Source organism: Eleutherodactylus coqui, chromosome 4, assembly GCF_035609145.1.
Source record: "Eleutherodactylus coqui strain aEleCoq1 chromosome 4, aEleCoq1.hap1, whole genome shotgun sequence".
NCBI lineage: Eukaryota > Metazoa > Chordata > Amphibia > Anura > Eleutherodactylidae > Eleutherodactylus > Eleutherodactylus coqui.
In genome coordinates, this window is record NC_089840.1 from 292,318,255 (window position 1) to 292,344,385 (window position 26,131).

Below are 26,131 nucleotides of genomic sequence, written 5' to 3' on the forward strand. Positions count from 1 at the left end.
CTGTTGAGCGCTAGCTGTTGGGTTTAGTCAGGGATCTGGTGAAGTGGTGTAGGAAAACTGGCTCCTGTCATTAGGACTTGAGCATTTATCTTTGCACCTAGCTGCTGTAAGAGATAAAAAGGAGGGACTGTTATAGTAATAATATATGTATTCTATTGTGTGTGTATGTATATATATATATATATATATATATATATATATATGTATATATATATATATATATATATATATATATTCATATGTTCATATGTTTCTCACATCAGCCTATGCAATTATAGATAGATAGATAGATAGATAGGAGATAGATAGATATTTCTTCTTAGTAAATAGGTAGCATCTAAATGGTTAATTTGATCCCCTATAAGCTGGGAAAATTTAAATAGCGATATTTTTTTTGCTGCTTATATCTGGGCTATTTAAAGTTTCCCGACTTATAGGGGATCACAGGGGGGTCCTTTCTGAGTGGAAGGGACTATACATTTGGTCCATAGAAACTCCACTGATTTTGATCACCTATCCAGTCCTCTATGGGAGACCATCACTATATATAGTTTTTAGAGGCTCCCTAACCATCTGGTCAAAAAATTATTTGATTCTTTTGGCCTACACTGGATTTTTCTCTTAGCAGCATATTGTGAATTACATCTTGGATCAAGCATTTGTCCTGATTAGTGATGAGCGAGCATTACCCTTAGCGAGTACCTGCCCGCTCGAGACAAAAGGTTCGGGTGCCAGCGGCGGGCAGGGAGCTGCGGGGGAAAGCGGGGAGGAATGGAGGGGAGATCTCTCCCTCTCCCCCCCCCCCCGCTATCCCCTGCTGACTGCCGCTACGCACTGCTCCCCCGCGCCGGCACCCGAACCTTGTCTCTCGAGCGGGCAGGTACTCGCTAAGGGCAATGCTCGCTCGAGTAATTTCCCCTAGCGAGTATGCTCTCATCTCTAGTCCTGATGCTTGTTAGGGTAATTGCTTTTCTGTTATCAGCAGTTTGGTATCTTCAGACCAAACCTTTCTGTCTGGAGGTTAGAGGGGGTAGACACGGTTCTCCCCCCTATTATTTATACAGTGACCAACTGGTTCCTGAAGAGTTGTAGGTCCAGCTGAAATGCATTGAACCAATTTCTTAATTATCTTTTCACTCTGATTGAGTATACACGCACTCGCTGATATCAGGATATCCTTCTGTAGGTTAAAGCAACATTAGTTTTGAATATTCTCATTTCTCTAGTACATTGGCCCAGAAAGCATCAAAGTGGGTCAAGCCTTTGGGCTTTAAGATACTCTCATTCGACCCTAATATTGTATTCCCTCTCCAGGAGGTGATTGTACTCAGACTGGATAGAGGGAATGAAATAAGGGACGGATGATTTCTGTACTAGTGATACTTGACTTATATCCAGGGGATTTTCCATCCAAGAATTGGGGAAGTTCCCTTAGTAAATCCCTCACTGGATATATTTAGGCACTTTTGTGTCAGTTTGTCCTTCTGGTTTATTTGTTTAGTTTGTCTTGTTAGTCCATGGCCCTTCAGTTTTAGTAAATATTAATAAGGATTGTTTTTAGGGAATTCCATCTGTGAATCGGGCTAAATCTCTTCGAGTTCCTTTTGCCACAGTGATTACTTAATACAGTAAAGAGATGTTTACCCCTAGCAGAATTGTGTACAAGTACCGCCCAAATCTGTGTCAAGTTCCACACCAAACTTCATTACATGTGAATGTACACTTATATTTATCCCCTAGTATCCACCACAAGAACCAATTCCCCTTCTGAGTCCCCATCGTGGTCATGGTGTCCCCCCCTTCTGTGCGCCCCTCATGCTGAGTGTAAACCCCGCTCTATACCACCCTTTGTGCAGAGTATGAACCCTCTTCTGCAACCCTCCCATACTCAGTGGGGCCTCTCTTCTGTGCCCCCATCATGCTGCGGTCACCCTTTTCTTCCTGTAATCACTAAGCCCCCGTAAAGGCCAGGAAGATTTCGGGTTACTGCATTACTCACGATGCTGCACCACAGCCTGTCACAGCATCTCTGGGAGCATAGCCCAGATTGGCTCGTCTCTCTCTCCACAGCACATGCGCTGCAATGAGCAGGAGAGGGTGCAGAGTTAGTCCGTGTTACGCTCCAAGACGTTCTGACAGACTACAGTGCCACAGCGTCAGCAATGCAGAATCCTGTAATCTTCCTGATTGGAGCTTCGGGGGAATATTTGACTGAAGATGACTGCTAGAAACTTTTGTTGAACTTGGTTCACATGTGGATTGTCCTGGCCATTGCAGCAGGTTTCTCTCTTGCACCATCGCTTCCCATAGGAGGATCCAAATATTCAGTAAGTCTACACCTGACCTAAAATTCCCGTATCTGTTATCCGTGAGAATGTAAATACTGAGGAGGGGAAGCCGGCAATTGTAAAGTCAGAGATCGCACACTTACACTAGTATCTGAGCCGGACTCCATACAGGCAGCTGTAACATAGCAAGCTAGAGAAACCTCATCATCCACACCGCCCTGAGGAAACCAAAGAAATCATATCAGTGAAGTATGCAACACTACAAAACACTGTACACCAGTAAGAATCACCATGGGAGAGCTTCTTTACAGTAAGAGCGAGATATGTAATTGAATGCTCTACTCATAAGGGCAGGACGCATACCTGATGATGAATGATGACTATGAGATTAATATGAAGAATATAGTTATAGAGTTATATATAGTTTTAAAAACTATCCCCTACCCTCTTCCTGCATACATGGAGCAGCCGGAAATGTTGTTTGTAACCTGCAGATTTGGGGTATTTCTCCTTCTTTCTGCTGCTTTCTGTACATTTTATCTCCATGTGAAGATGTCTCTTCTCTGCTGCCCTGCTTCTCCTCTCACAGCAGGAGTCACAAATAAAGAGAGGAAGAATCTGCACCCCCCTCCTCCTTGTCTACTATTTATAGTATTAAGGTGGTCATACACACAAGATAATGGTTGCCCAAAAAAGCCATTTCAGGCGACTATTGCTTAAAAGAGCAATGACAATAATTTGCAATGGACGATGGTTGACAATCATTGTTTGCTATAGACCTGTTCCATCCTGTTGGCTGACTACAGCCAAAACTGCAAGTGTATAGTATGGCATGATCTGCCAAAACCTTGGAGCTCACTTGCTATACTGGTCAAATTTCTCTCTAATAACATAAAAGTAGTAATACTCATGTGTCCCCACTCCCCCTGCACTCCTGCTCCTCTGCTAGTCTTCACTTCCAGGCAAGGGCATGCATACCACAGAGGTAGACCATGCAGCTGCTATGGGGTCTATGGAGAGAGGGGCTCAGCTTTGTTTAGTTCCATGCCCTTTCTACTAGGTGGCTGTAGCCATTGCATTACACCCCTCTCCAGATAAACAAAATGCCTTAGGGGTCATGGAAAGGGAGTCGAGGGAAAAAAACAAATACAAGTCCCGGTTGTCCTGGGTGCCAAAATCAAGCACCTTATTAGGGGGCACATTTTTATTTTTGCTGTGGGGCCCCTCACTCCCATGTACACCACTGCTTCCGGATGCACGTCCTGAGTCATGATTGAGTCATGTCATCACTGCAGCAGAGCCTGTGATTGAGTGCAACAGACACGATTGTCAGGATGTGCACTCAGAAGTGAAGACCAGCGGCGATCCGGCCAGCCAAAGGCAAAAAAGCACCGGGAAAGCAGGGACAGGTGAGTATTATTTCTTATATAACCTTCACTGTTGGTGCTCGGATCATTATCTTAAATGGATGGTCAGCTTTAATCTAGATGCATTTTTTAGAATTGAGGTGGTTTGCAAACATTTACAGAGATGCTGCAGGAAAAGGTGAATTATAATCTGATAGGAGGGGATGAAGTTGTCACAATGGTAAAACTGGTCTACTTCCCAAGAAGGTCTCTATCCACAAGCCCAAACTAGCACCAGTACCATTAGCCTTTGTTTTATCTCCCCCTGGAATAAACGGCCAGAGGAAGGTGAATGAACATAGGGTCTATCCTGTAGCTACATTATACTCTCTGCTATATTGAGCTGTTGTTCCTCACCTTCAAGGCATTGTTTAGCAGACGACCTCTGGTGTTGAAGCATCCATTTGGCTTCTGCTGGTCTTTTAGCCAGTCCATGCTTTGTTTAATAACCTTGTCATCAATATAGATAGTAGAAGTAATCTGGCTGTAGCACTTCACAACAAAAGCTGTGAGCCTGCAGAAGGGACAGGTACAGTAATAGTCAAACACAAGAACATTGCATAGATCCTAGTACAGGATTCAAGATCATCTCCCCCTCCAGGGTCCATTTCATACCACCACAACCCTCATCTTTGGACAGGAGATCCATAGACCTTCCTTGTAGATCAGAGAAGAAGGAAAGTCATGTCCAGTGTTCACAAACTACATGTAACGAGGGATGGACCACCTATATCTATAGTTCCATAGCAGTGGAAGCGGTAACTTTAGTGGTACAGAAGCCCATAGACTGACCAAGAGAAATGTGGGGCATTGAAGGGCAGATAGGAACAGAGCATGATATTTCTGGTCCTCTATATGTTCTTGTGGTCCAATGCCATCCATTACCCAGACACTGGGCTCATCACTGATCCAGAGAATAGGTTTGTGCTAGTTCAGCCCATCCCTGGAGTAGTGGCTACCCATGATGAACGCATATGAGAGCTATGGAAATGTCCATGTGCCTCTGCTCATAGATTTCCATGATTTGTATTTTCATACTTCTTAATTGATGGCTGGACTGGCAGCATCCGGCAGGGAAATAATTTTTTTGGTAGAAGCACAAACACTGGAATATTTAGTGGAATAATTTGTAGAATGTGGGCAACATCGGGGAAGGGTGAGGACTGTACCCTACAGGGAATAAAAGGTCAGGTTAGGTATATACATTGTATTAACAAAAGTAAAGGGGATATGCAAATTGGATGTGTGAGCATTAGGTATAACGTAGAATATCACACAGGCATATTCCAGGACAGAAACCATCAGAATACCCCCAAGTGTAGAGCTGACAATAGGGTATGGTGGTGGGATGCTACCTGAACACTTAATCAGTCTGGTACATCACATTGCATATGCATCTTCCAGATTCCACAGTTGGCAATGTTATTCGAAAATGGAGAACATCTGGTGTATGCGGTGCAGTAACATTTGGGGAGACCTTGTAAAAGTGACAGAATGTGGACAACGAAGCCTTAGAAGGGCTACAATGGCATCACAAACATTATGCCCTCACTCAGAAGGTCTCACAGGCCATTGGAACATCTATTACCAACAGAACCATTTGTAGGGAACTGCTTGTGAAGGGATACTATGTACGAGTGGCTGCACACAAGCCCAATATCACAGCAATGAAAGCAATGGTGCTTGGAGAATCATTCTTGGACTGCATATGACTAGAAGCAAGTGTTGTGGACAGCTGAATCACAGTACACCATCTTCTGATCAGATGGTCGCACTTGGGTGTGGCGGTTGCCCAGAGAGCAGTTTCCACATGACTGCATTGTCTCAACAGTGAAGTTTCGAGGAGGTCCTGTTATGGTGTGGAGATGTCTCTTCTGGGATGGACTAGGGCCATTGGTTATAGTGAAGTTCACTCTCAATGCCACTGGTTACAGAGGCATTCCTGACAATGTGGCATCACCTACTCTGTGTCTCTACCAACATGATGGAGCACCATGTCATACAGCACTCAGTGTTGAGGCTTGGTTTGAGGATCAGAATGTCCGCAAACTGCATTGACCAGCCCAAAGTCCGGATGTCAATCCTACTGAGCATCTTTGGGATGAACTAGAACCATGCACGCCCAACACGCGCATCATCCCCTGCCTCACTATCTGAAGCCCTCCTCCAGGAATGGAGGAAAATCCCTCCATATTGTAGGTAATGCAAGATTAGGAGCTGAGCTTGCATGATCCGCAGAGGGAGCCAACTGTAACTGATAGCCAGGGTCCTGCTGCAATAGCAGAGATAGAAGAGAACTTCGATCCCCACCGTTAACCTCTTGCATGCCATGATCAATGTTGTGGCATGTAAGCAGTTAACAGAGATAGCGAGTTCTTACTGTGATATCATTGGCCACCTGATTGTGGAGGGCTAATGGGTTGTTATCGCAACAGGATGCCTGGCAATGATCTCCATGTCTGCCCTGACTTGTGATGGCAAAGATAAGAGATTATATATTGCAGTACTTCTTTACTGCAGTCTATTATCTGAAAGATCATTGGATCACAGGTTCAAGTCCCCTACAGAGACATAAAAAAGGCAAATAAAAAATAGTTCAAAAATAGAATAGAGTAAAATAGATTTTTTTTAAAACCCCCCTTAATAAATGTTTTACAATACATTATTTGTACCCCAAAAAGGTACCAATAAAAACTTCTCATCACAGAACAAACAAGTCCACATACAGCTAGCTGGGTGGAAAAATAAAAAAGGTATGGCTTTTTGAAGAATGGAGATGGAGGAAAAAAATATAAACAAAAATCGCAAAAAATAATTACATCCTTAAAGAAGTTGTCCGGTTGTAAACTACTTATGGCCTATCCTCAGGATAAATCATCAATAGTAGATTGGGGGTTACCCGGGCCCCCGCCAGTCAGCTGTTCTCTGAGCCGATGCACTACTTTGCAGAAGTGATTTCTGCAGAAAGCTGACAGCTCTGTTTTTACTCTAGTGGTTATGCTTAATATTGCAGGTCAAGTTCCCTTTGAAATGAATGAAAGTTTTGCTTGCAATACCAAGCTGGCCACTACAATATGAACAGAGCTGTCTGCTTCCTTCAACAATCAGCTCAGTGCACAAGTACGCTAGCCTGGCAAACAGCTGATTGTCAGGAGACCCCCGCCGATCAACTTCTCATGGCTTATCCTAAAGGATAGGTCATCAGTGGTTTACAACCTGATAAACTCTAAGCCACATCCTTAAAGTGGTTTTCCATGACAATACTATTGATGATGACCTATTCTCCAGATAGGTCATCAATAGTTGATTGGCCCAGACCAGCAGCTCGGGATTCCAGCCAATCAGCTAATTAGGTTCCACTAAGGTCTGAGCAGAAGCCACTGCTCCGATTCCCTGTGTAGCGGTCGGCATTTGTAACTACAGTTGCTCAACTCATTGAAATCAATGGGAGCTGCACCTGCAAATAGTCACTAGAGGGGTTGGAGCAGTGACTACCACTCTGACCTTAGTGTATACCAGCGCTGTCAGCCTGCAACTCGGTGATCAACTATTGATGACCTTTCCTGAGGATAGGTCCTTCAATAGTATTTTTGTGGAAAACCCCCTTTAAAGGGTTAATACAGCATATTGGTAATACAATTCTGTTCTTTACTCTGAACTCTCAGAAGACATTTAGGAGATTCTATCAAAATCCAATTTCTGCAAAATGTAGCACTGAACAGACTCTCCACACTCACCATGTGCTGCCATCCGGATCCTTCTCTCCGAAGGCGCTGTATGACCCGTCTTTGCGCTTGTATGTCATCTGGCGGTCGTATCCTATAAGATAAGGCGCAGCAGCCAAAATATTTTGCATGTAACAAGAGATGAGCGAGCACCAAAATGCTCGGGTGCTCGTTACTCGAGACGAATTTTTCGCGATGCTCGAGGGTTCGTTTCGAGTAACGAACCCCATTGAAGTCAATGGGCGACCCGAGCATTTTTTGTATTTCGCCGATGCTCGCTAAGGTTTTCATGTGTGAAAATCTGGGCAATTCAAGAAAGTGATGGGAACGACACAGCAACGGATAGGGCAGGCGAGGGGCTACATGTTGGGCTGCATCTCAAGTTCACAGGTCCCACTATTAAGCCACAATACCGGCAAGAGTGGCCCCCCCCCCTCCCAACAACTTTTACTTCTGAAAAGCCCTCATTAGCATGGCATACCTTAGCTAAGCACCACACTACCTCCAACAAAGCACAATCACTGCCTGCATGACACTCCGCAGCCACTTCTCCTGGGTTACATGCTGCCCAACCCCCCCCCCCCCCCCCGCACGACAGTGTCCACAGCGTACACCAAATTGTCCCTGCCCAGCCTTCAGCTGCCCTCATGCCACGCCACCCTCATGTCTATTTATAAGTGCGTCTGCCAGAGGAAAAGCAGGCACACACTGCAGAGGGTTGGCATGGCTAGGCAGCGACCCCCCCATAAAAGGGGCGGGCCGATAGTCCACAATGCTGTACAGAAGCAATGAGAAATCCAATCCTGTGCCACCTCCATCTGGAGCTGCACACGTGGGCATAGCAATGGGGAACCTATGTGCCACACACTATTCATTCTGTCAAGGTGTCTGCATGGCCCAGTCAGACCGCAGTTTTTTATAAATAGTCACAGGCAGGTACAACTCCGCAATGGGAATTCCGTGTGCACCCACAGCATGGGTGGCTCCCTGGAACCCACCGGCAGTACATAAAAATATCCCATTGCATTGCCCATCACAGCTGAGGTAATGTCGTGTTTAATGCAGGTGGGCTTCGGCCCACACTGCATGCCCCAGTCTGACTGGGGTTCTTTACAAGTGGACAGATGTAGGTTAAACTCCGTGTACACCTACAGCATGGGTGGCTCCCTGGAACCCACCGGTGGTACATAAAAAAATCCCATTGCATTGCCCATCACAGCTGAGGTAATGTCGTGGTTAATGCAGGTGGGCTTCGGCCCACACTGCATGCCCCAGTCAGACTGGGGTTCTTTACAAGTGGACAGATGTAGTAACAACTCCCTGTGGACCCACAGCCTGGGTGGGTGCCAGGGAGCCACCGGCGGTACATAAATAAATCCCATTGCATTGCCCATCACAGCTGAGGTAATGTAGTGGTTAATGCAGGTGGGCTTCGGCCCACACTGCATGCCCCAGTCAGACTGGGGTTCTTTAGAAGTGGAAACAGATGCATTTACAACTCCCTGTGGACCGACAGCATGGGTGGGTGCCAGGAAGCCACCGGCGGTACATAAATAAATCCCATTGCATTGCCCATCACAGCTGAGGTAATGTCGTGCTTAATACAGGTGGGCTTCGGCCCACACTGCATGCCCCAGTCTGACTGGGGTTCTTTACAAGTGGACAGATGTAGGTTAAACTCCGTGTGCACCTACAGCATGGGTGGCTCCCTGGAACCCACCGGCGGTACATAAATATATCCCATTGCAGTGCCCTACTCAGCAGAGCTAACGTCAGATACAATACAGGTGGGCTTCGGCGCACACTGCATGCCCCAGTCAGACTGGTAATATGTACCTTAACAGTAACCTTGTTGGTGGTAATGTGGTGGTGACTGCGGACCTAGTGGCGCGGTTTTATGTAGTTGGTTTTCGGAATGTGGCCAGGATTAAGTGGGCCGTGGCGGGGGGGTGGTGGTGGTGCTCTCTTGTTGTGTCGTTAAAGGTGAAGTTCTTGGACTGCCACCAGACGGACCAATGCAAAGGTATTTGCCAAGAATGTTTTCATTGTTGGAGGAGGAGGGGGATGTTTTGGAGGCACTATGTGTCCTCTACACGTGTCCGTGGTTATATGCACCTGAACAGTAACAGCGTTGGTGGGAAATGGCCTCGCCGCCATCATGTCTTTGTGAAGCCTCTGTTTCCACACCCCAGTGACATACCATTAGCAGCGGTATAGGCAGAGCCCAGAATTATTAACATTTCAGCGGTAGCATTAGGGACAGGCCCCACTAACATATCACTAGCAGCAGTATAGGGGGAGCGCAGTCTTAGTTCCATTTCAGTAATAGTAGCACTCAAGACAGGCCCCAGTAACATTCCCATTGCAGCAGTTTAGGGAGATAACAGTCTCTTTCACATTTCAGTAGCTGCAGTATAGACAAGGCCCCAGTTACATTTATGTAGCTAAAGTGTTGGCCAACCCCACACACCTTTCTGTACCATGAGTGCAGGCGAAGAACATAGAAATTACTATGATTACACTGTAGGTGAGGGCCCAAAAAAATTGGTGTACCAACAGTACTAATGTACCTCAGAAAAAATTGGCCATGCCCAACCAAGATGGCAGGTGAAACCCATTAATCGCTTTGGTTAATGTGGCTTAAGTGGTAAAACTAGGCCTGGAGGCAGCCCAGTTTAACGAAAAATTGGTTCAAGTTAAAGTTTCAACGCTTTTAAGAGCATTGAAACGTATAAAAATGGTTTAGAAAAATTATATGAGTGAGCCTTGTGGCCCTAAGAAAAATTGCCCGTTCGGCGTGATTACGTGAGGTTTCAGGAGGAGGAGCAGGAGGAGGAGGAGGAATATTATACACAGATAGATGAAGCAGAAATGTCCCCGTTTTGGATGGTGATTGAGAACGATGCTTCCATCCGCGGGTGCAGCCTACGTATTGCTTAGGTATCGCTGCTGTCCGCTGGTGGAGAAGAGAAGTCTGGGGAAATCCAGGCTTTGTTCATCTTGATGAGTGTAAGCCTGTCGGTTGACAGGCGGGTACGCTTATCTGTGATGATTCCCCCAGCCGCACTAAACACCCTCTCTGACAAGACGCTAGCCGCAGGACAAGCAAGCACCTCCAGGGCATACAGCGCGAGTTCAGGCCACGTGTCCAGCTTCGACACCCAGTAGTTGTAGGGGGCAGAGGCGTCACGGAGGACAGTCGTGCGATCGGCTACGTACTCCCTCACCATCCTTTTACAGTGCTCCCGCCGACTCAGCCTTGACTGGGGAGCGGTGACACAGTCTTGCTAGGGAGCCATAAAGCTGTCCAGGGCCTTAAAGAGTGTTGCACTGCCTGGGTTGTACATGCTGCTCGATCTCCGCACCTCCCCTGCTACCTGGCCCTCGGAACTGCGCCTTCTGCCACTAGCGCTGTCGGATGGGAATTTTACCATCAGCTTGTCCGCCAGGGTCCTGTGGTATAGCAACACTCTCGAACCCCTTTCCTCTTCGGGAATGAGAGTGGAAAGGTTCTCCTTATACCGTGGGTCGAGCAGTGTGTACACCCAGTAATCCGTAGTGGCCAGAATACGTGCTACGCGAGGGTCACGAGAAAGGCATCCTAACATGAAGTCAGCCATGTGTGCCAGGGTACCTGTACGCAACACATGGCTGTCTTCACTAGGAAGATCACTTTCAGGATCCTCCTCCTCCTCCTCAGGCCATACACGCTGAAAGGATGACAGGCAAGCAGCATGGGTACCGTCAGCAGTGGGCCAAGCTGTCTCTTCCCCCTCCTCCTCATCCTCCTCCCCCTCCTCCTCCTCCTCCTCAACGCGCTGAGATATAGACAGGAGGGTGCTCTGACTATCCAGCGACATACTGTCTTCCCCCGCCTCCGTTTCCGAGCGCAAAGCATCTGCCTTTATGCTTTGCAGGGAACTTCTCAAGAGGCATAGCAGAGGAATGGTGACGCTAATGATTGCAGCATCGCCGCTCACCACCTGGGTAGACTCCTCAAAGTTTCCAAGGACCTGGCAGATGTCTGCCAACCAGGCCCACTCTTCTGAAAATAATTGAGGAGGCTGACTCCCACTGCGCCGCCCATGTTGGAGTTGGTATTCCACTATAGCTCTACGCTGCTCATAGAGCCTGGCCAACATGTGGAGCGTAGAGTTCCACCGTGTGGGCACGTTGCACAGCAGTCAGTGCACTGGCAGATTAAACCGATGTTGCAGGGTGCGTAGGGTGGCAGCGTCCGTGTGGGACTTGCGGAAATGTGCGCAGAGCCGGCGCACCTTTACGAGCAGGTCTGACAAGCGTGGGTAGCTTTTCAGAAAGCGCTGAACCACCAAATTAAAGACATGGGCCAGGCATGGCACGTGCGTGAGGCTGCCGAGCTGCAGAGCCGCCACCAGGTTACGCCCGTTGTCACACACGACCATGCCCGGTTGGAGGCTCAGCGGCGCAAGCCAACGGTCGGTCTGCTCTGTTAGACCCTGCAGCAGTTCGTGGGCCGTGTGCCTCTTCTCTCCTAAGCTGAGTAGTTTCAGCACGGCCTGCTGACGCTTGCCCACCGCTGTGCTGCCACGCCGCGCGACACTGACTGCTGGCGACGTCCTGCTGCTGCTGACACATCTAGATTGCGAGACAGAGGTTGCGGAGGAGGAGTGTGGTTTAGTGGAGGAAGCATACACCGCCGAAGATACCACCACCGAGCTGGGGCCCGCAATTCTGGGGGTGGGTAGGACGTGAGCGGTCCCAGGCTCTGACTCTGTCCCAGCCTCCACTAAATTCACCCAATGTGCCGTCAGGGAGATGTAGTGGCCCTGCCCGCCTGTGCTTGTCCACGTGTCCGTTGTTAAGTGGACCTTGGCAGTAACCGCGTTGGTGAGGGCGCGTACAATGTTGCGGGAGACGTGGTCGTGCAGGGCTGGGATGGCACATCGGGAAAAGTAGTGGCGACTGGGAACTGAGTAGCGCGGGGCCGCCGCCGCCATCATACTTTTGAAGGACTCCGTTTCCACAACCCTATATGGCAGCATCTCAAGGCTGATAAATTTCGCTATGTGGACGGTTAGCGCTTGAGCGTGCGGGTGCGTGGCGGCGTACTTGTGCTTGCGCTCAAAGACTTGCGCTAGCAACGGCTGAACGGTGCGGTGCGAGACATTGCTGGATGGGGCCGAGGACAGCGGAGGTGATGGTGTGGGTGCAGGCCAGGAGACGGTAGTGCCTGTGTCCTCAGAGGGGGGTTGGATCTCAGTGGCAGGTTGGGGCACAGGGGGAGAGGCAGCGGTGCAAACCGGAGGCAGTGAACAGCCTTCGTCCCACCTTGTGGGGTGCTTGGCCATCATATGTCTGCGCATGCTGGTGGTGGTGAGGCTGTTGGTGGTGGCTCCCCGGCTGATCTTGGCGCGACAAAGGTTGCACACCACTGTTCGTCGGTCGTCAGGCATCTCTGTGAAAAACTGCCAGACCTTAGAGCACCTCGGCCTCTGCAGGGTGGCATGGCGCGAGGGTGCGCTTTGGGAAACAGTTGGTGGATTATTCGGTCTGGCCCTGCCTCTACCCCTGGACACCACACTGCCTCTTGCAACCTGCCCTGCTGCTGCCCTTGCCTCCCCCTCTGAAGACCTGTCCTTGCAAACCAGGTGGGGTCAGTCACCTCATCGTCCTGCTGCTCTTCCTCCGAATCCTCTGTGCGCTCCTCCCTTGGACTTACTGCCCTTACTACTACCTCACCGATAGACAACTGTGTCTCATCGTCATCGTCCTCCTCACCCACTGAAAGGTCTTGAGACAGTTGCCGGAAGTCCCCAGCCTCATCCCCCGGACCCCGGGAACTTTCCAATGGCTGGGCATCAGTGACGATAAACTCCTCTGGTGTGAGAGGAACCACTGCTGCCCAATCTGAGCAGGGGCCTGAGAACAGTTCCTGGGAGTCTTCCCGCTCCTGAGCATGTGTCATTGTAGTGGAGTGAGGAGGCTGGGAGGAAGGAGGAGCAGCAGCCAGAGGATTCGGATTTGCAGCACTGGACGGCGCAGAACTGTGGGTGGATGATAGGTTGCTCGAAGAACTTTCTGCCATCCACGACAGGACCTGCTCACACTGCTCATTTTCTAATAAAGGTCTCCCGCATGGACCCATTAATTGTGCGATGAATGTGGGGACGCCAGAAACGTGCCTCTCTCCTAATCGCGTAGCAGTCGGCTGCGATACACCTGCCCACACCGTCACTTGGGCCTACGCGTCCTCGGCCGCGTCCACGTCCTCTAGGCCTACCCCTCAGCATGCTGTATTTCCAGTGATTTGATTTCCCAGCCAGGAAATAAATTGGCGCAAGCCTGTAGGCCAAATAAAATTTTTGCCCTTTTTTTTAAAAGGAAAGGCTCACTGACTATATTCAATCAATAATGCGTTGTGGCCCTGCTGTGTGTCACAGAACTGCAGTGTTATTAACTGCAGCAGAGCGGTGATTTCCCAGCCAGGAAATAAATTGACGCAAGCCTGCTGTTAAACTTAGCTGGCTGTGTATGATTTTAGTTTAAATTCTCCACCCAGCACACACGTACCCAAAACGCTGAAGACTGTCAGAGGCAGGCCAAATAGAATTTTTTTGCCCTTTTTTTTAAAAGGAAAGGCCCACTGACTATATTCAATCAATAATGTGTTGTGGCCCTGCTGTGTGTCACAGAACTGAAGTGCTATTAACTGCAGCAGAGCGGTGATTTCCCAGCCAGGAAATAAATTGGCGCAAGCCTGCTGTTAAACTTAGCTGGCTGCGTATGATTTTTTTTACCTTCTCCACCCAGCACACACGTACCCAGAACGCTGAGGACTGTCAGAGGCAGGCCAAATAGAATTTTTGCCCTTTTTTTTAAAAGGAAAGGCCCACTGACTATATTCAATCAATAATGTGTTGTGGCCCTGCTGTGTGTCACAGAACTGCAGTGCTATTAACTGCAGCAGAGCGGTGATTTCCCAGCCAGGAAATAAATTGGCGCAAGCCTGCTGTTAAACTTAGCTGGCTGCGTATGATTTTTTTTACCTTCTCCACCCAGCACACACGTACCCAGAACGCTGAGGACTGTCAGAGGCAGGCCAAATAGAATTTTTGCCCTTTTTTTTAAAAGGAAAGGCCCACTGACTATATTCAATCAATTAATAAATGTGTTGTGTGGCCCTGCTGTGTGTCACAGAACTGCAGTGTTATTAACTGCAGCAGAGCGGTGATTTCCTAGCCAGGAAATAAATTGGCGCAAGCCTGCAGGCCAAATAGAATTTTTGCCCTTTTTTTTCTAAAGGAAAGGCCCACTGCGTATATTCAATCAATAAAATATGTCTTCTGGCCCTGCCTACACAATTCTGTCCCTGGAGTATTACTGCAGGGCGCAATGCTCTGCACGGCCGATTTGGAGAAAAAAAAAGTGCAACACTGCTAACAGCAGCCTCCACAGTACTGCACACTGTTAGATGTGGCCCTAAGAAGGACCGTTGGGGTTTTTGAAGCCTACACTAACTCTTAAAACTCTCCCTGCCTAACCACCACTTCTGTCCCTGTAGTATTACTGCAGGGCGCAATGCTCTGCACGGCCGATTTGGAAAAAAAAAAAATGTGCAACACTGCTAACAGCAGCCTCCACACTACTGCACACTGTTAGATGTGGCCCTAAGAAGGACAGTTGGGGTTCTTGAAGCCTACACTAACTCCTAACGCTTTCCCTACAGCAGCTCCAACACTATAGCACTGTCCCTCAGCTATGTCACAACACATCTGAGGCGAGCCGCGGGAGGGGCCGATTTATATACTCGGGTGACATCTGATCGCCCCAGCCACTCACAGCAGGGGGGTGGTATAGGGCTGGAACATCACAGGGGGAAGTTGTAATGCCTTCCCTGTCTTTCAATTGACCAGAAAAGCGCGCTAACGTCTCAGAGAGGAAAGTGAAAGTAACCCGAACATCGCGTGGTGCTCGTTACGAGTAACGAGCATCCCGAACACCCTTATATTCGCCCGAGCATCAAGCTCGGACGAGTACGTTCGCTCATCTCTACATGTAACCATACTACGTTTTGTACAAAGCGTCGGTCCCTACTGTACTTCCATATGCAACAGATATTATATGGTACAGCTTGGTATAATAGGGCTTAGAAAGTCACAGACTCCATAGAACAATGCCACGCACTCACCACTCTTCAGAAAATCTTTGGCCTTCGTGAGCACCTCAGGGTTTATTAGATTCGATTTCTGTAAATACTGGAGGATGTAGACATTTGGGGCGAATCTACCCATGTTCTGCTCACCGCAGCCATACGACATGGCCAGGAGATCACCGATGTTACTCATGGCCGGTCCCATGATGTCGCCTGGTCAACAAAAAAGACGCAGATAAAGCAGATGGATATTTCTATATTTCACCTCAGTCAAACATTTAACCCCTTCATGCTGCGGCCCGCTTTCCTTTTCTTTTGCATTTTCATTTTTAACTCCCCCCTTTCCAAAACTCCTAACGTTTTATTTTCTGGTGACGCGGCTGCATGAGAGCTGGTTTCTTCTGGAATCATTTAACGTACCAAATGATGTAATCAAAAACTTTTAAAAATTTCTAAGTGGGCAAAATGGAAAAACACACCATGCACCCTCCTGGGGGGGTTACAGCATTCATTGTGAAGTAAACATGACACTTATTATTAAAAACCGATTTCTCCCCTAGAAGTTGTTGGATGGAATAAAACGCTCTGTGATTGTAACATTGATATCAGTAAGTGATTACACATCAGCGCAAAAGGATCATTTATTGTGAAGAACCGACCCCTTGTAGGGAGGCTTGGATACAAGATGTGATACGGGCGGGCATGGAGGCTCTAGTACCCTGTTGGACCACCTTTAGCTTGGATACAAAATGTGATGCAGGCATGGAAGCTCTAGTAAACTGTTGTACCGCCTCTAGCTTGGATACAAGATGGGTTATCGGCGGGCATGGAAGCTCTGGTATCCTGTTGTACCGCCTCCAGCTTGGATAAAAGATGTAATATGGATGGGCATAGAGGCTCTAGTACCCTGTTGTACCACCTCTAGCTTGGATACAAGATGTGATATGGGCGGGCATGAAAGCTCTGGTATCCTGTTGTACTGCCTCTCGCTTGGATACAAGATGTGATATGGGCGGGCATGGAAGCTCTAGTACCCTGTTGTACCGCCTCCAGCTTGGATACAAGATGTAATATGGATGGGCATAGAGGCTCTAGTACCCTGTTGTACCGCCTCTAGCTCGGATACAAGATGTAATATGGAGGACATGGAGGCTCTAGTACCCTGTTGTACCGCCTCTAGCTTGGATACATGATGTGATGCAGGGGGCATGGAGGCTCTAGTACCCTGCTATACCTTCTCTAGCTTGGATACAAGATGTGATATGGGCAGGCATGGAGGCTCTAGTACCCTGTTGGACTGCTTCTAGCTTGGATACAATATGTGATACAGGCAGTCATGGAGGCTCTAGTACCCTGTTTTACCGCCTCTAGCTTGGATACAAGATGTGATATGGGCAGGCATGGAGGCTCTAGTACCCTGTTGGACCGCCTCTAGCTTGGATACAATATGTGATACAGGCAGGCATACAGGTTCAGTATGGTATCCTGCCATATATCGATGTACATACGCTGTAATTGAGCCTTTATCTCTCTTTATCTGTCTAATCAGGGCCGACTCTTGGACACTTTATGGATCAGCCCTCTTCTTTCACTTCAATCATTTGAATTTTTGTGTCGGCTCTAATAGTCTCAAGCCATTGCATTCGTTGGCAACCAGGTCTTTTGTTGCTGACCCCTCCGAATATTACCGATGCTTCTAATGAATTAGCTCACATTAAGAGGCTGAAGTATGAGAGTCTCTGTTACTTAATTTTGCCCTCCAATGAAAACTTTGCTTTGATGCGGTCTAGGACTGTTTTGTTGGTTCTCTTGGCTGTCCAAGGAATTCGTAGAGGTTACCTCCAGAAAAGTTTGAAGGCATCAATCTTCCTTCGGTCCGTTTTCTTCAGTGTCCAACTTTTGCAGCCGTGAGTTGTGATTGGCAAGATGATTGTGTTGACTGTCCAGCGTTTCCTTGCAATGCTTAGGTCTCTGTTTTTCCATATCTTATCTATACATAACATTGCGCTGCCATCTATAGTGATTTGTTGTTTTATTTCAAGTCCTGATTTCTTCACAGTTGATTTGGGTTTTTCCTGTATCATTACCAGCTTATGTCATGATCTTAGTTTCTTGATATTAAAGTATCGGCCGGCTTCTTCACTTCCGTCTTTAACTTTTAGTATCAGTTGTTAAAGAGCTTCTTGATTTTCTCCCCAAGGTTGTATCATCTGCAGATCTGAGATTGTTGGTGTTTCTTCCTCTGATCTTACCTCAGATGTTAATGTGTGATCGAGCATTTCCTGCATCTATCAGCGGATGCGTATTTAGCTTCTGTATCTGTGAGTTATAACTCAGATGTTGGATTCATCTAGATCTCCTCTGCATACTGGTTGAACAATGCATGTGATAAGATGCAGCCTTGGCGTATGCCTTTCTCGATTCTGAACCATTCCGTGTTACTGTTGGAGGTCCTAATCGCGGCCTCTTGATTCGCATGTAACAACTGTATGAGTTGCCCCAGATGTCCTGAGACTTCCATTTGTCTTAGGCGTGGCCACAGCTTGTCGTGTTCAATGTAATTGAATTGTTTTCTGTAATCGATAAAGCGTATGTACATCTCCTTCTGGTATTCCCGGGCCTTTTCCACGATCCATTGGAGCTTTGCAATTTAGTTTGTTGCTTGTCTTCCTTTGTAAAACCAGCTCTACTGAACCTCTAGATCATGTATACACGTAGGCTGTTGCAGTTAGTGTCCCAGATGGTTCCATACATGTTCTATTGACGATAAATCTGGTGACCGGGCAGCCACGGTGACAATGTTGTGGGGGCTTCCTGTGACCCCCTTGTGTGATCGGCCAAGCATTATCCTGCTAGAAGCCGCCATGAGAGGAACACATGTGGCTGCAGGATGTCCTGAACATATCGCTGATCTGTCATTATCCCCCGTACCACTACTAGGGGGGACCGACTGTTGTATGTGATAGCCCCCCAGACCACCACACCAGCAGAGGGCAGTGTGCTGCTCCACAGCAAAGGCAGGACTAAGGCACTTACTAATTCTCCAGAGATAAACTTTGCCATCAGCGCCCAAACTAAACCTGGATTTGTTTCTGAAGACAATTTGGTTCCACTCTTTAGCTGTCCATTTTTGTCGTCCATGACACTCCTACAAATGGAGGTGGCAGCGGTTGGATTTTGAAGACAGTACATGGAATGGATGCCATGAGACCAAATGACCTTCAGCCAAGCATTTGGAAATGGCTCCAACAGACACAGGAGTGTAATGATGGCGCCCCCTGTCTCTTGATGGCAAACAACAAAACAGTTGGAGCTGCTGGGGCTTGTTGGATGATCAGATAATCCTCTGTACTGGTGGTCTTTGGAGTGCGTCCTGATCCTAGTCATCTTGTGTACATGTCCTTATGCATCCACTGGTCCCAACACTTCCTAATAGTCTGGTCAGAACAGCTTGGTGGGGGACAATTCATCGATAGGACCACCCAGCTTCTCACATCCCAATAATGTGCCCCTCTCAGACTCTGGTAACGGGGTGAAATCTCTTCTCTGTGTCGTAGAGGCGTCTAGTGGTCAACAAGCTCTACAAGTGGAAGAAGAGGTCACTACACACAAGGTGCCTCCGAGAGCCTCTTATAGGCCAAGGGGGAACCACTTTTAGGGCCTCAGGAGACTGGACCGTTCATCTAATCACCACAACTCTCATCGTTATCTGCCTGAGATGGAACTGTAGGACGAGTTTTACAGCAAAACGACAACTTCTTCTGGGGGCGGCATGGCTTTGACAATGAGTGCATTATCTTTATTCTGTGGGTCAGTTCGATTACAATGCTAACAAGTTTATATAGTTCTTTGTTCAGCACTACCTAAGAAAATGAATAATCTAAAAAAAAAATAGTTTTGCCATCTTCTGATCCTTATAAGGCCCCCTGCACACGGGTGGAAATTCCGCAGCAGGATTTCCCGCAGAATTTTCGACCATGGCTGCCTAAATAGGATTGCATTAGATAACGCAATCCTAGGCAGACGGCCATGATTTGTCCGCGTGAAAACACGCGTGGTAAACAAATCGCGGCATGTCCTATTTCTGTGCGGGTCTCACAGAATGTCAGTAGTGACGGGCTGGCCCCCCTCTGCACATGTGTTGGCTGGGTGACAGCTGGCACACAGCGCAGAGAGGAGACCCCGGGAGCGGTTAAGCCGCACGGCTGTGTAGGGGCACGGGTCGGCATCCCGCTGCGAGAATTCTCGCAGTGAGATCTGAGCCGGCCGTCTGCAGGCGGGCTAACTTATTATTTTTCCATTGTAGAGGGGCTGATTTTTGTCTGAGGTCAGCTGCAGTTATTTCTGCACAATTCTCGGGTACATATGACTTTTTAACCATTTTTTATTTATTTATTTCATTTCCTTGGAGACGGGGTGATCAAAAGAGTGCATTTCTGGCATTGCATATTTTCTTGCACCAAGCGGGACTAATAATGTGCCTGTTTTGATAACTTGGACTTTTATGGATGCAGCAATATTAACTTTTACATTTCTTAATTTATTTTTTTTATCTGGAAAATGTTTATTTTTTTATTACTAATATTTTTTCATTATTTATTTTACTTGTTTTTACCTTGACTTTTAGTCCTCACAGGGGACTTGAACTTAGGATCGTTTGATCACTTATGCAGTATAATGCAATACCATGGTATTGCATTACACTATATTTTAACCCCTTAGTGACATTGCCTAATTTGTATCTAAGGATGCAACAAATTGTGGGGGATTTTCATCTTCCCTTTTTAAAAACCGTAACTTTCTTTTTCTGTTTTAAACAAAAGAGGGGAAGTGTGCAAAAAAATACTTTTCTTAATACATTTTTTATGTCCCTGTAGGGGACTTGAACTTGCGATGCTATGATCGCTCTGATAATACACTGTACTTCTGTACTGCAATGCATTGTCAGTTATTATAGTGATCACAGTCCAAAGCAAACGTGGACATCACTGACTAGTATCCGGTTGCCATGGTAACCCATAAACCTTCTGCAATTACATTGCTGAGGGTCAATGACATCACAGAGGGAGCACCCTTCCTTCTGTAAACTTTTGACATGCTACAAACAACATTAATCCCACTGTGTAAGGTGTTAACAGTAGGGATCAATGTTATTGCCACTCCCTGCTGTTGCAGCTGGCTCCAGCTGTGAATGTCACAGGCTCAGCTTCTGTAAATGCACCATCCAAAGGGTGTAAGTGTACAGACATTTGCGGGGACCCTTTCCCACCCAGGGCATACATGAATACCCTGGGACAGGAAGGGGTTAAAAGGCATTCTATTAAAAGATGCCACAGGCATGCCTTAACAGGCAAGGTCATGGCAGCTCAGGCTGCCAGGACATCTGAACAGAACCCTATAATCTCATCATGCAAAGGGCGTTCAGAACATTAAAATGCCAACATTTAAAGATTAGCAGCCACAATTTGTGTTCTCTGATTGTGACTGTTGTTGGCGGGTGCCAGCTGTCAGAGGCAATAGACAATTGCCATGTATGGAGTGGGCCTGGCTCCCAAGCCTACTCCATACAAGGCATCCGACATGCATCGTATATGTATAGTGCACATTGGGGAGCGGTTAATGGGAAGAGTGCAGCAGCAACAGAAATATGAAGGTTGTTAGGATACGCCCTGTATACAAATTCTAATGAATATATATATATATGAGAAAGGGAGAGAGTTACTTAGAGCATCCCCCTCTCTGGAGGACCTAAAATACATGTACGTTACATATAGTATATTGATTTCAATGAGAACTGTGTAATGCTACATTTCTCCTGTGGGGGAGCTGCAGAGAAAAGGAACACGCACTGCCAGGTTCCTCCACGGATTACAACTGATCACTGGGGGTCCCAGCAGCAGAAAACCCATTTGTCACTTTTACCATTGCTCTGTACTCACCACAAACACTGAAGAAGTTTTTATGTGACCCCGGAACAGATGAGGGGGGGTACTCAAGCTTCACCTTCTCTGTTACAGAATTACCTGAAACAAAAAAGTTTTGTTAGGTCGCCCTTCTGGTTGCTACAAATGTATCAGAGTGCTGATGATCAACAGTGTGGGTCTCAAATATTCTGTGCTAGAAACTGAAGGCAGAAGTCTGAAGCACAAGCAGATCAGGGTCCAGGAGGAAGAGACTGCAGAGGAAGAAGAGACTGCACAGAGCATCTGTAAAGGAAGAAGAGACTAGAGAGGAAGAAAATACTGCACAGGAGGAAGAAACTTCAGAGGAAGAAGAAATGCAACAGGGTAGCTGCACAGGAAGAAGACACTGCTCATGGAGAAACAACTGTATGCATCAATTGCACAGGGGAAAGAGACTGAACAAAGCAACTGCACAGGGGAAAGAGATTACACAAGAAGAAGAGACTACACACCCTGACTGCACAGATGGAATAGACTGCACATAACAACTGTACTGGAAGAAGAGACTGCAACCTGTGACTACAGAGATGGAAGAGACTGCACAGGAGGGAAAGACTGCACACAGTAACTTTAAAGGGGGAAGAGACATGTAAGTAGATATCTTCAGAGGATTACCATCCATGATCAGCAGAGAGTTGTGTGTCTTCTCCACTACAGTCCCCTCAGGCTGAAAGAAAAAAGTTAAGTAAATGATCTTTAATGCTGCATTTCTGTGGTGACTAACTTGGAGAAAGTGACAACAGGAAGTGCGGCCATACTGGTTGCCACTTTTGAATGGTATTTAAGAGTCTTCTGAAGAGCTCTCCTTCTGTCAACCTGCTCAATGTCTACCAAAGTGATAACCTACCGCAAAGGTAATTGATTAGTGACAGCCAATATGGCCGCACTTCCTTTTGAAACTTTAAAAAAATCGTCACCACTGCTGAATAGAAAAAATGCCCATAATGCACAACAACCGGAGAGTGGCTGCAACTGTAACTTCTCATTTACTAATATATGGAAGATGACGGCTTCTCGTTGCGCTTTGTGAATATCTAGTGTCTATAGACACAAAGGACACCATCCGCTCATCTCTATGCCTGCACAGCATCTATGTGACTGCACAACTCCTTACTAGTCCAGCATGAGACTCGTCATGGCCATCCCCTCCCGGCTACTCACCACCACCAGCACCGACTGGATTACTACATCCCTGCGGCCCTTCTTGGGGATCACCGTCTCCTTGCCCCCGCACAGCTCCTGACTCTTGACAGCTTCAGCTATTATGGTAATATTCATTTTTCCTGGAATATGAGCAAAAGTCAGTGATGTCATCATCAGGGGTGGGGCTGTGATCAGTGATGTCATCCTCAGGGGCAGAGTTTTGACTACCTGTTAGTCATGATATAAAGGCTATATTAAAGGATATTAATGTAGTGTAAGGTGTGCAAATCTCATATCTGATCTGTGATGAGAGGGGCTCCAAGCGTAGAGCGGGTCACTGACAGGTTTTTAACTGGGAGGTTCTACAGCTGTCATGTTAGGTGGACTCCACAGAGTTGATCCTGGAGACACTGTAGAGAGCAGAGGGTGGTCCCTCTCTGAGGGCCTAGCTCAGACCCTGGGAAATGCAGGTTACGGACTCCAGGACATACAAAGAGTAGTGGGCCCGGTCACAGGGTTGGCACCAAGTAGACAGAGGTCTGCTACAAGGAATCCATTGGACATGAACATACCTTTTTATGCTTTAATTGAGTGCAGTGGCCGGACACATGGAGGCAGAACCTAATAGAACCTCATTTTAAGCTACAAATTTGAAGTTGGAGAAGACTCCCTGTTGATAGGCTGTCTAATCCATCTGTGGTCACAGCCAGGATACCGGGCCATGATACAGTGCTATATCAGAGGGTCTGGTACAGCAACCAAACTAGCACAAATTACAAACTACCATGGGGTTTGCAAGGTAAAACTATTAAATCCTCACCAAGAGGCAGGACTAGGACACCATCTCGGACATGATACACAGGTTGATTATCAGCAGTAATAGATGAATCACAGTTACGGTAGTATATGGTGTGCGAATCTCATGGTTGATCGCATGTAATTATATCAGTGATTTCATCACCAGGGGGCGGGGCTGTGACTACCTCTCAGACATGATATAGGGACTGGTTGTCAGCAGTTACAGATGTTGTCACTGTAGTATAAGATGTGTTGATCTCATGGACATCGTGGCATGTAGGAAATACCCGTATCCTTACCTATTATACTTGGAGTCACAACCCAAGAAACTGTCTTTTTCATCCCTCCAGGAAGACAGAAGACTTTCTCACTGCTTTTGCTGTTCTCAGTCTTGAAATGCTCAGAAGATGGAAGAGAGGCTGCGATCTGAGAGGTAAACAGTCATACATGTACATTAATATAGAGTGATATAGGGTGTTATTAGGAGTTACAGACTGCAGGGAACAGACAGTATTGTCAGCCATCATTAATAGTGTTGACACTCCTGGACGGAACCATCCTAATGGAGTCACACTGCGTTCTGTCTCCTTGGCTCTGGATTCCTTCACTTTCATGAAGTCCCCAAGTCTCGTACAACAGAAGAATACTTACCATCATCGGATCAGTCTGGTAGTTGAACACAGAGACTTTAAGATTGAAGCTCTCTCCTCGCTTCATGGAGTAAGGAAGGGTCGGATCTACAAAGAACGGCTGGAAAGCTTTGAGAGAAACTGGCTGAGAGAGACCGAAACCTCCAGGTCCAACGCAGAAGGTCTGGGCGCTCCACTCCGTGATGGTGTGAGGGACGCTCACCGACATCTCAGCAGAACCATTTTCACTGCAGATAATGAAGGGGGACATGAAGAACCATTAAATATCCAGGTCTGATGTGACATAACTAGATTACGTGCTCAGTGGGCGTCTGACAGTCATAGCTAACCCCACATTATCTATAGAACTCATTTTCTGGGATAAGATTGGAACAGCAGAATGGTCTGGGTGGAATAGAGACTGTTACAGCCATTAGTCATGACCAATGACATCCCTTACCTTCTCCTGTTGTTGGTCATGGCCAGCTCCATGTCTCTTGTGTGACTACAGCAGATGCTGCACCGCATGTCAGTTTCCTGGTCCTCATAGAGTGCACATGTGTAACCAGCTCACCTCTTGAAGAGGCCCAGCTTTTTCATCCCCGGCCCATCCAGACAGGTCTCTGGCTATTCTAGGCACCCTTACATGCTAGCAGGTGTCTGCGAAATTATTCTGACAGTGTGTAAAGGTGTTACAGTGTTCGGTCTGCTCTTCTGGTTTTGGTCTGCCCTACTCAGCTTTCCTGACTTCTTCTCTCCTGACCACGTTTATTTTGTCTGCTCCCTGCCCTGGCCTAAGCCTCTCTCACCCCTATGCAAGTATTCTACCTTAGCTCTGTTCCACGACCACGTCTCCAGCTGCACCCTCCGGTTCCACGTTATAGAAGACCTTGTGCATGAATTTCACCTGTTCTGACTTAGGTTATGTTTCCCGACCACGTTTCTGTTTACACCCTCTGACACTGCATTATGGCAGTTCTCACTGAGCTGTGTCAGCAGCGACATAACTGAGACTATTACTGAGCTCTCCACAGTAAAGACCAGGTATACAGGTAGCTCATCATAGGCTGTGGCAAACCTCGATCTCCAGAAGTGAACCCTACATTGATCGGGATTCTATCTTTTCTGGCAATGGTCTGCAGCCAATGGTTCTGTAGGTGTACCCATGGAAAATATTACTTCTCTGCACTAATGGACCAGAGCTATGGTCCAGTCCCCCTCATACTTCCCGATGACCTCTATGTTCCTGACATTACATAAACAGGTCTTACACCTAATTTATTTATGGACTTTGATCGAAATAACTAACCCCTTCTTTTCCGAGGTCCTACCGTCAAGAACTGCATCCCATTCCTGTGAACCCTTAACAATAGACCAGACCAAGGATCTACCTGTCCACTTGGTACAAACAACAAGGACCTTACATGATATTTCCAGGTAGGTTTGATGATAAGAAGTTAGATAATTACATGGGAATAAGAGGGAAATGTTTGGGTCTGTAATACTCACGGCATTTTCTGCAGTCCCCACAGCCAAGTCTCGGGGAATATAGTGCGAGGCTCCGAACTGCTTCCACCATCATCAGCCTCCGCAGCATCAGCTAAAGTGCCAGAAGGGGCTGCAGGTCCTGGGGCAGCTAGACGCATGGAGAATAATTGTCACTCATCAAGGATGATACACCAAAGTGTACTGTGTGGGGGAGATATCAGGAGGGTCAGTATATAGGATGTAGTGTGTGGGGGAGGTATCAGGAGGGTCAGTATATAGGATGTAGTGTGGGGGGATATATCAGGAGGGTCAGTATATAGGATGTAGTGTGTGGAGGATATATCAGGAGGGTCAGTATATAGGATGTAGTGTGTGGAGGATATATCAGGAGGGTCAGTATATCGGATGTAGTGTGTGGGGGATATATCAGGAGGGTCAGTATATAGGATGTAGTGTGTGGAAGATATATCTGGAGGGTCAGTATATAGGATGTAGTGTGTGGAGGATATATCAGGAGGGTCAGTATATAGGATGTAGTGTGTGGGGGAGATATCAGG

At 47.1% G+C, this 26,131-nt stretch overlaps 1 protein-coding gene across 1 annotated transcript in view; it reads right to left on the reverse strand.

The window, feature by feature from the left end:
* LOC136626789 (alpha-2-macroglobulin-like protein 1) overlaps nucleotides 1-25,732 on the reverse strand; it is a 34,493-nt gene extending 8,761 nt beyond the window's left edge. The window contains exons 1-10 of the mRNA XM_066601794.1: nucleotides 25,596-25,732; nucleotides 24,109-24,334; nucleotides 23,757-23,883; nucleotides 22,678-22,799; nucleotides 22,132-22,183; nucleotides 21,493-21,576; nucleotides 15,590-15,766; nucleotides 7,432-7,513; nucleotides 4,052-4,208; nucleotides 2,432-2,506 (exon numbers count right to left, since the gene is read on the reverse strand). Of these exons, the coding sequence (XP_066457891.1) occupies nucleotides 2,432-2,506; nucleotides 4,052-4,208; nucleotides 7,432-7,513; nucleotides 15,590-15,766; nucleotides 21,493-21,576; nucleotides 22,132-22,183; nucleotides 22,678-22,799; nucleotides 23,757-23,883; nucleotides 24,109-24,334; nucleotides 25,596-25,732 (1,239 nt within the window). The remainder of the gene's footprint in view (nucleotides 1-2,431; nucleotides 2,507-4,051; nucleotides 4,209-7,431; nucleotides 7,514-15,589; nucleotides 15,767-21,492; nucleotides 21,577-22,131; nucleotides 22,184-22,677; nucleotides 22,800-23,756; nucleotides 23,884-24,108; nucleotides 24,335-25,595) is intronic.
* Nucleotides 25,733-26,131: the final 399 nt, after the last annotated feature.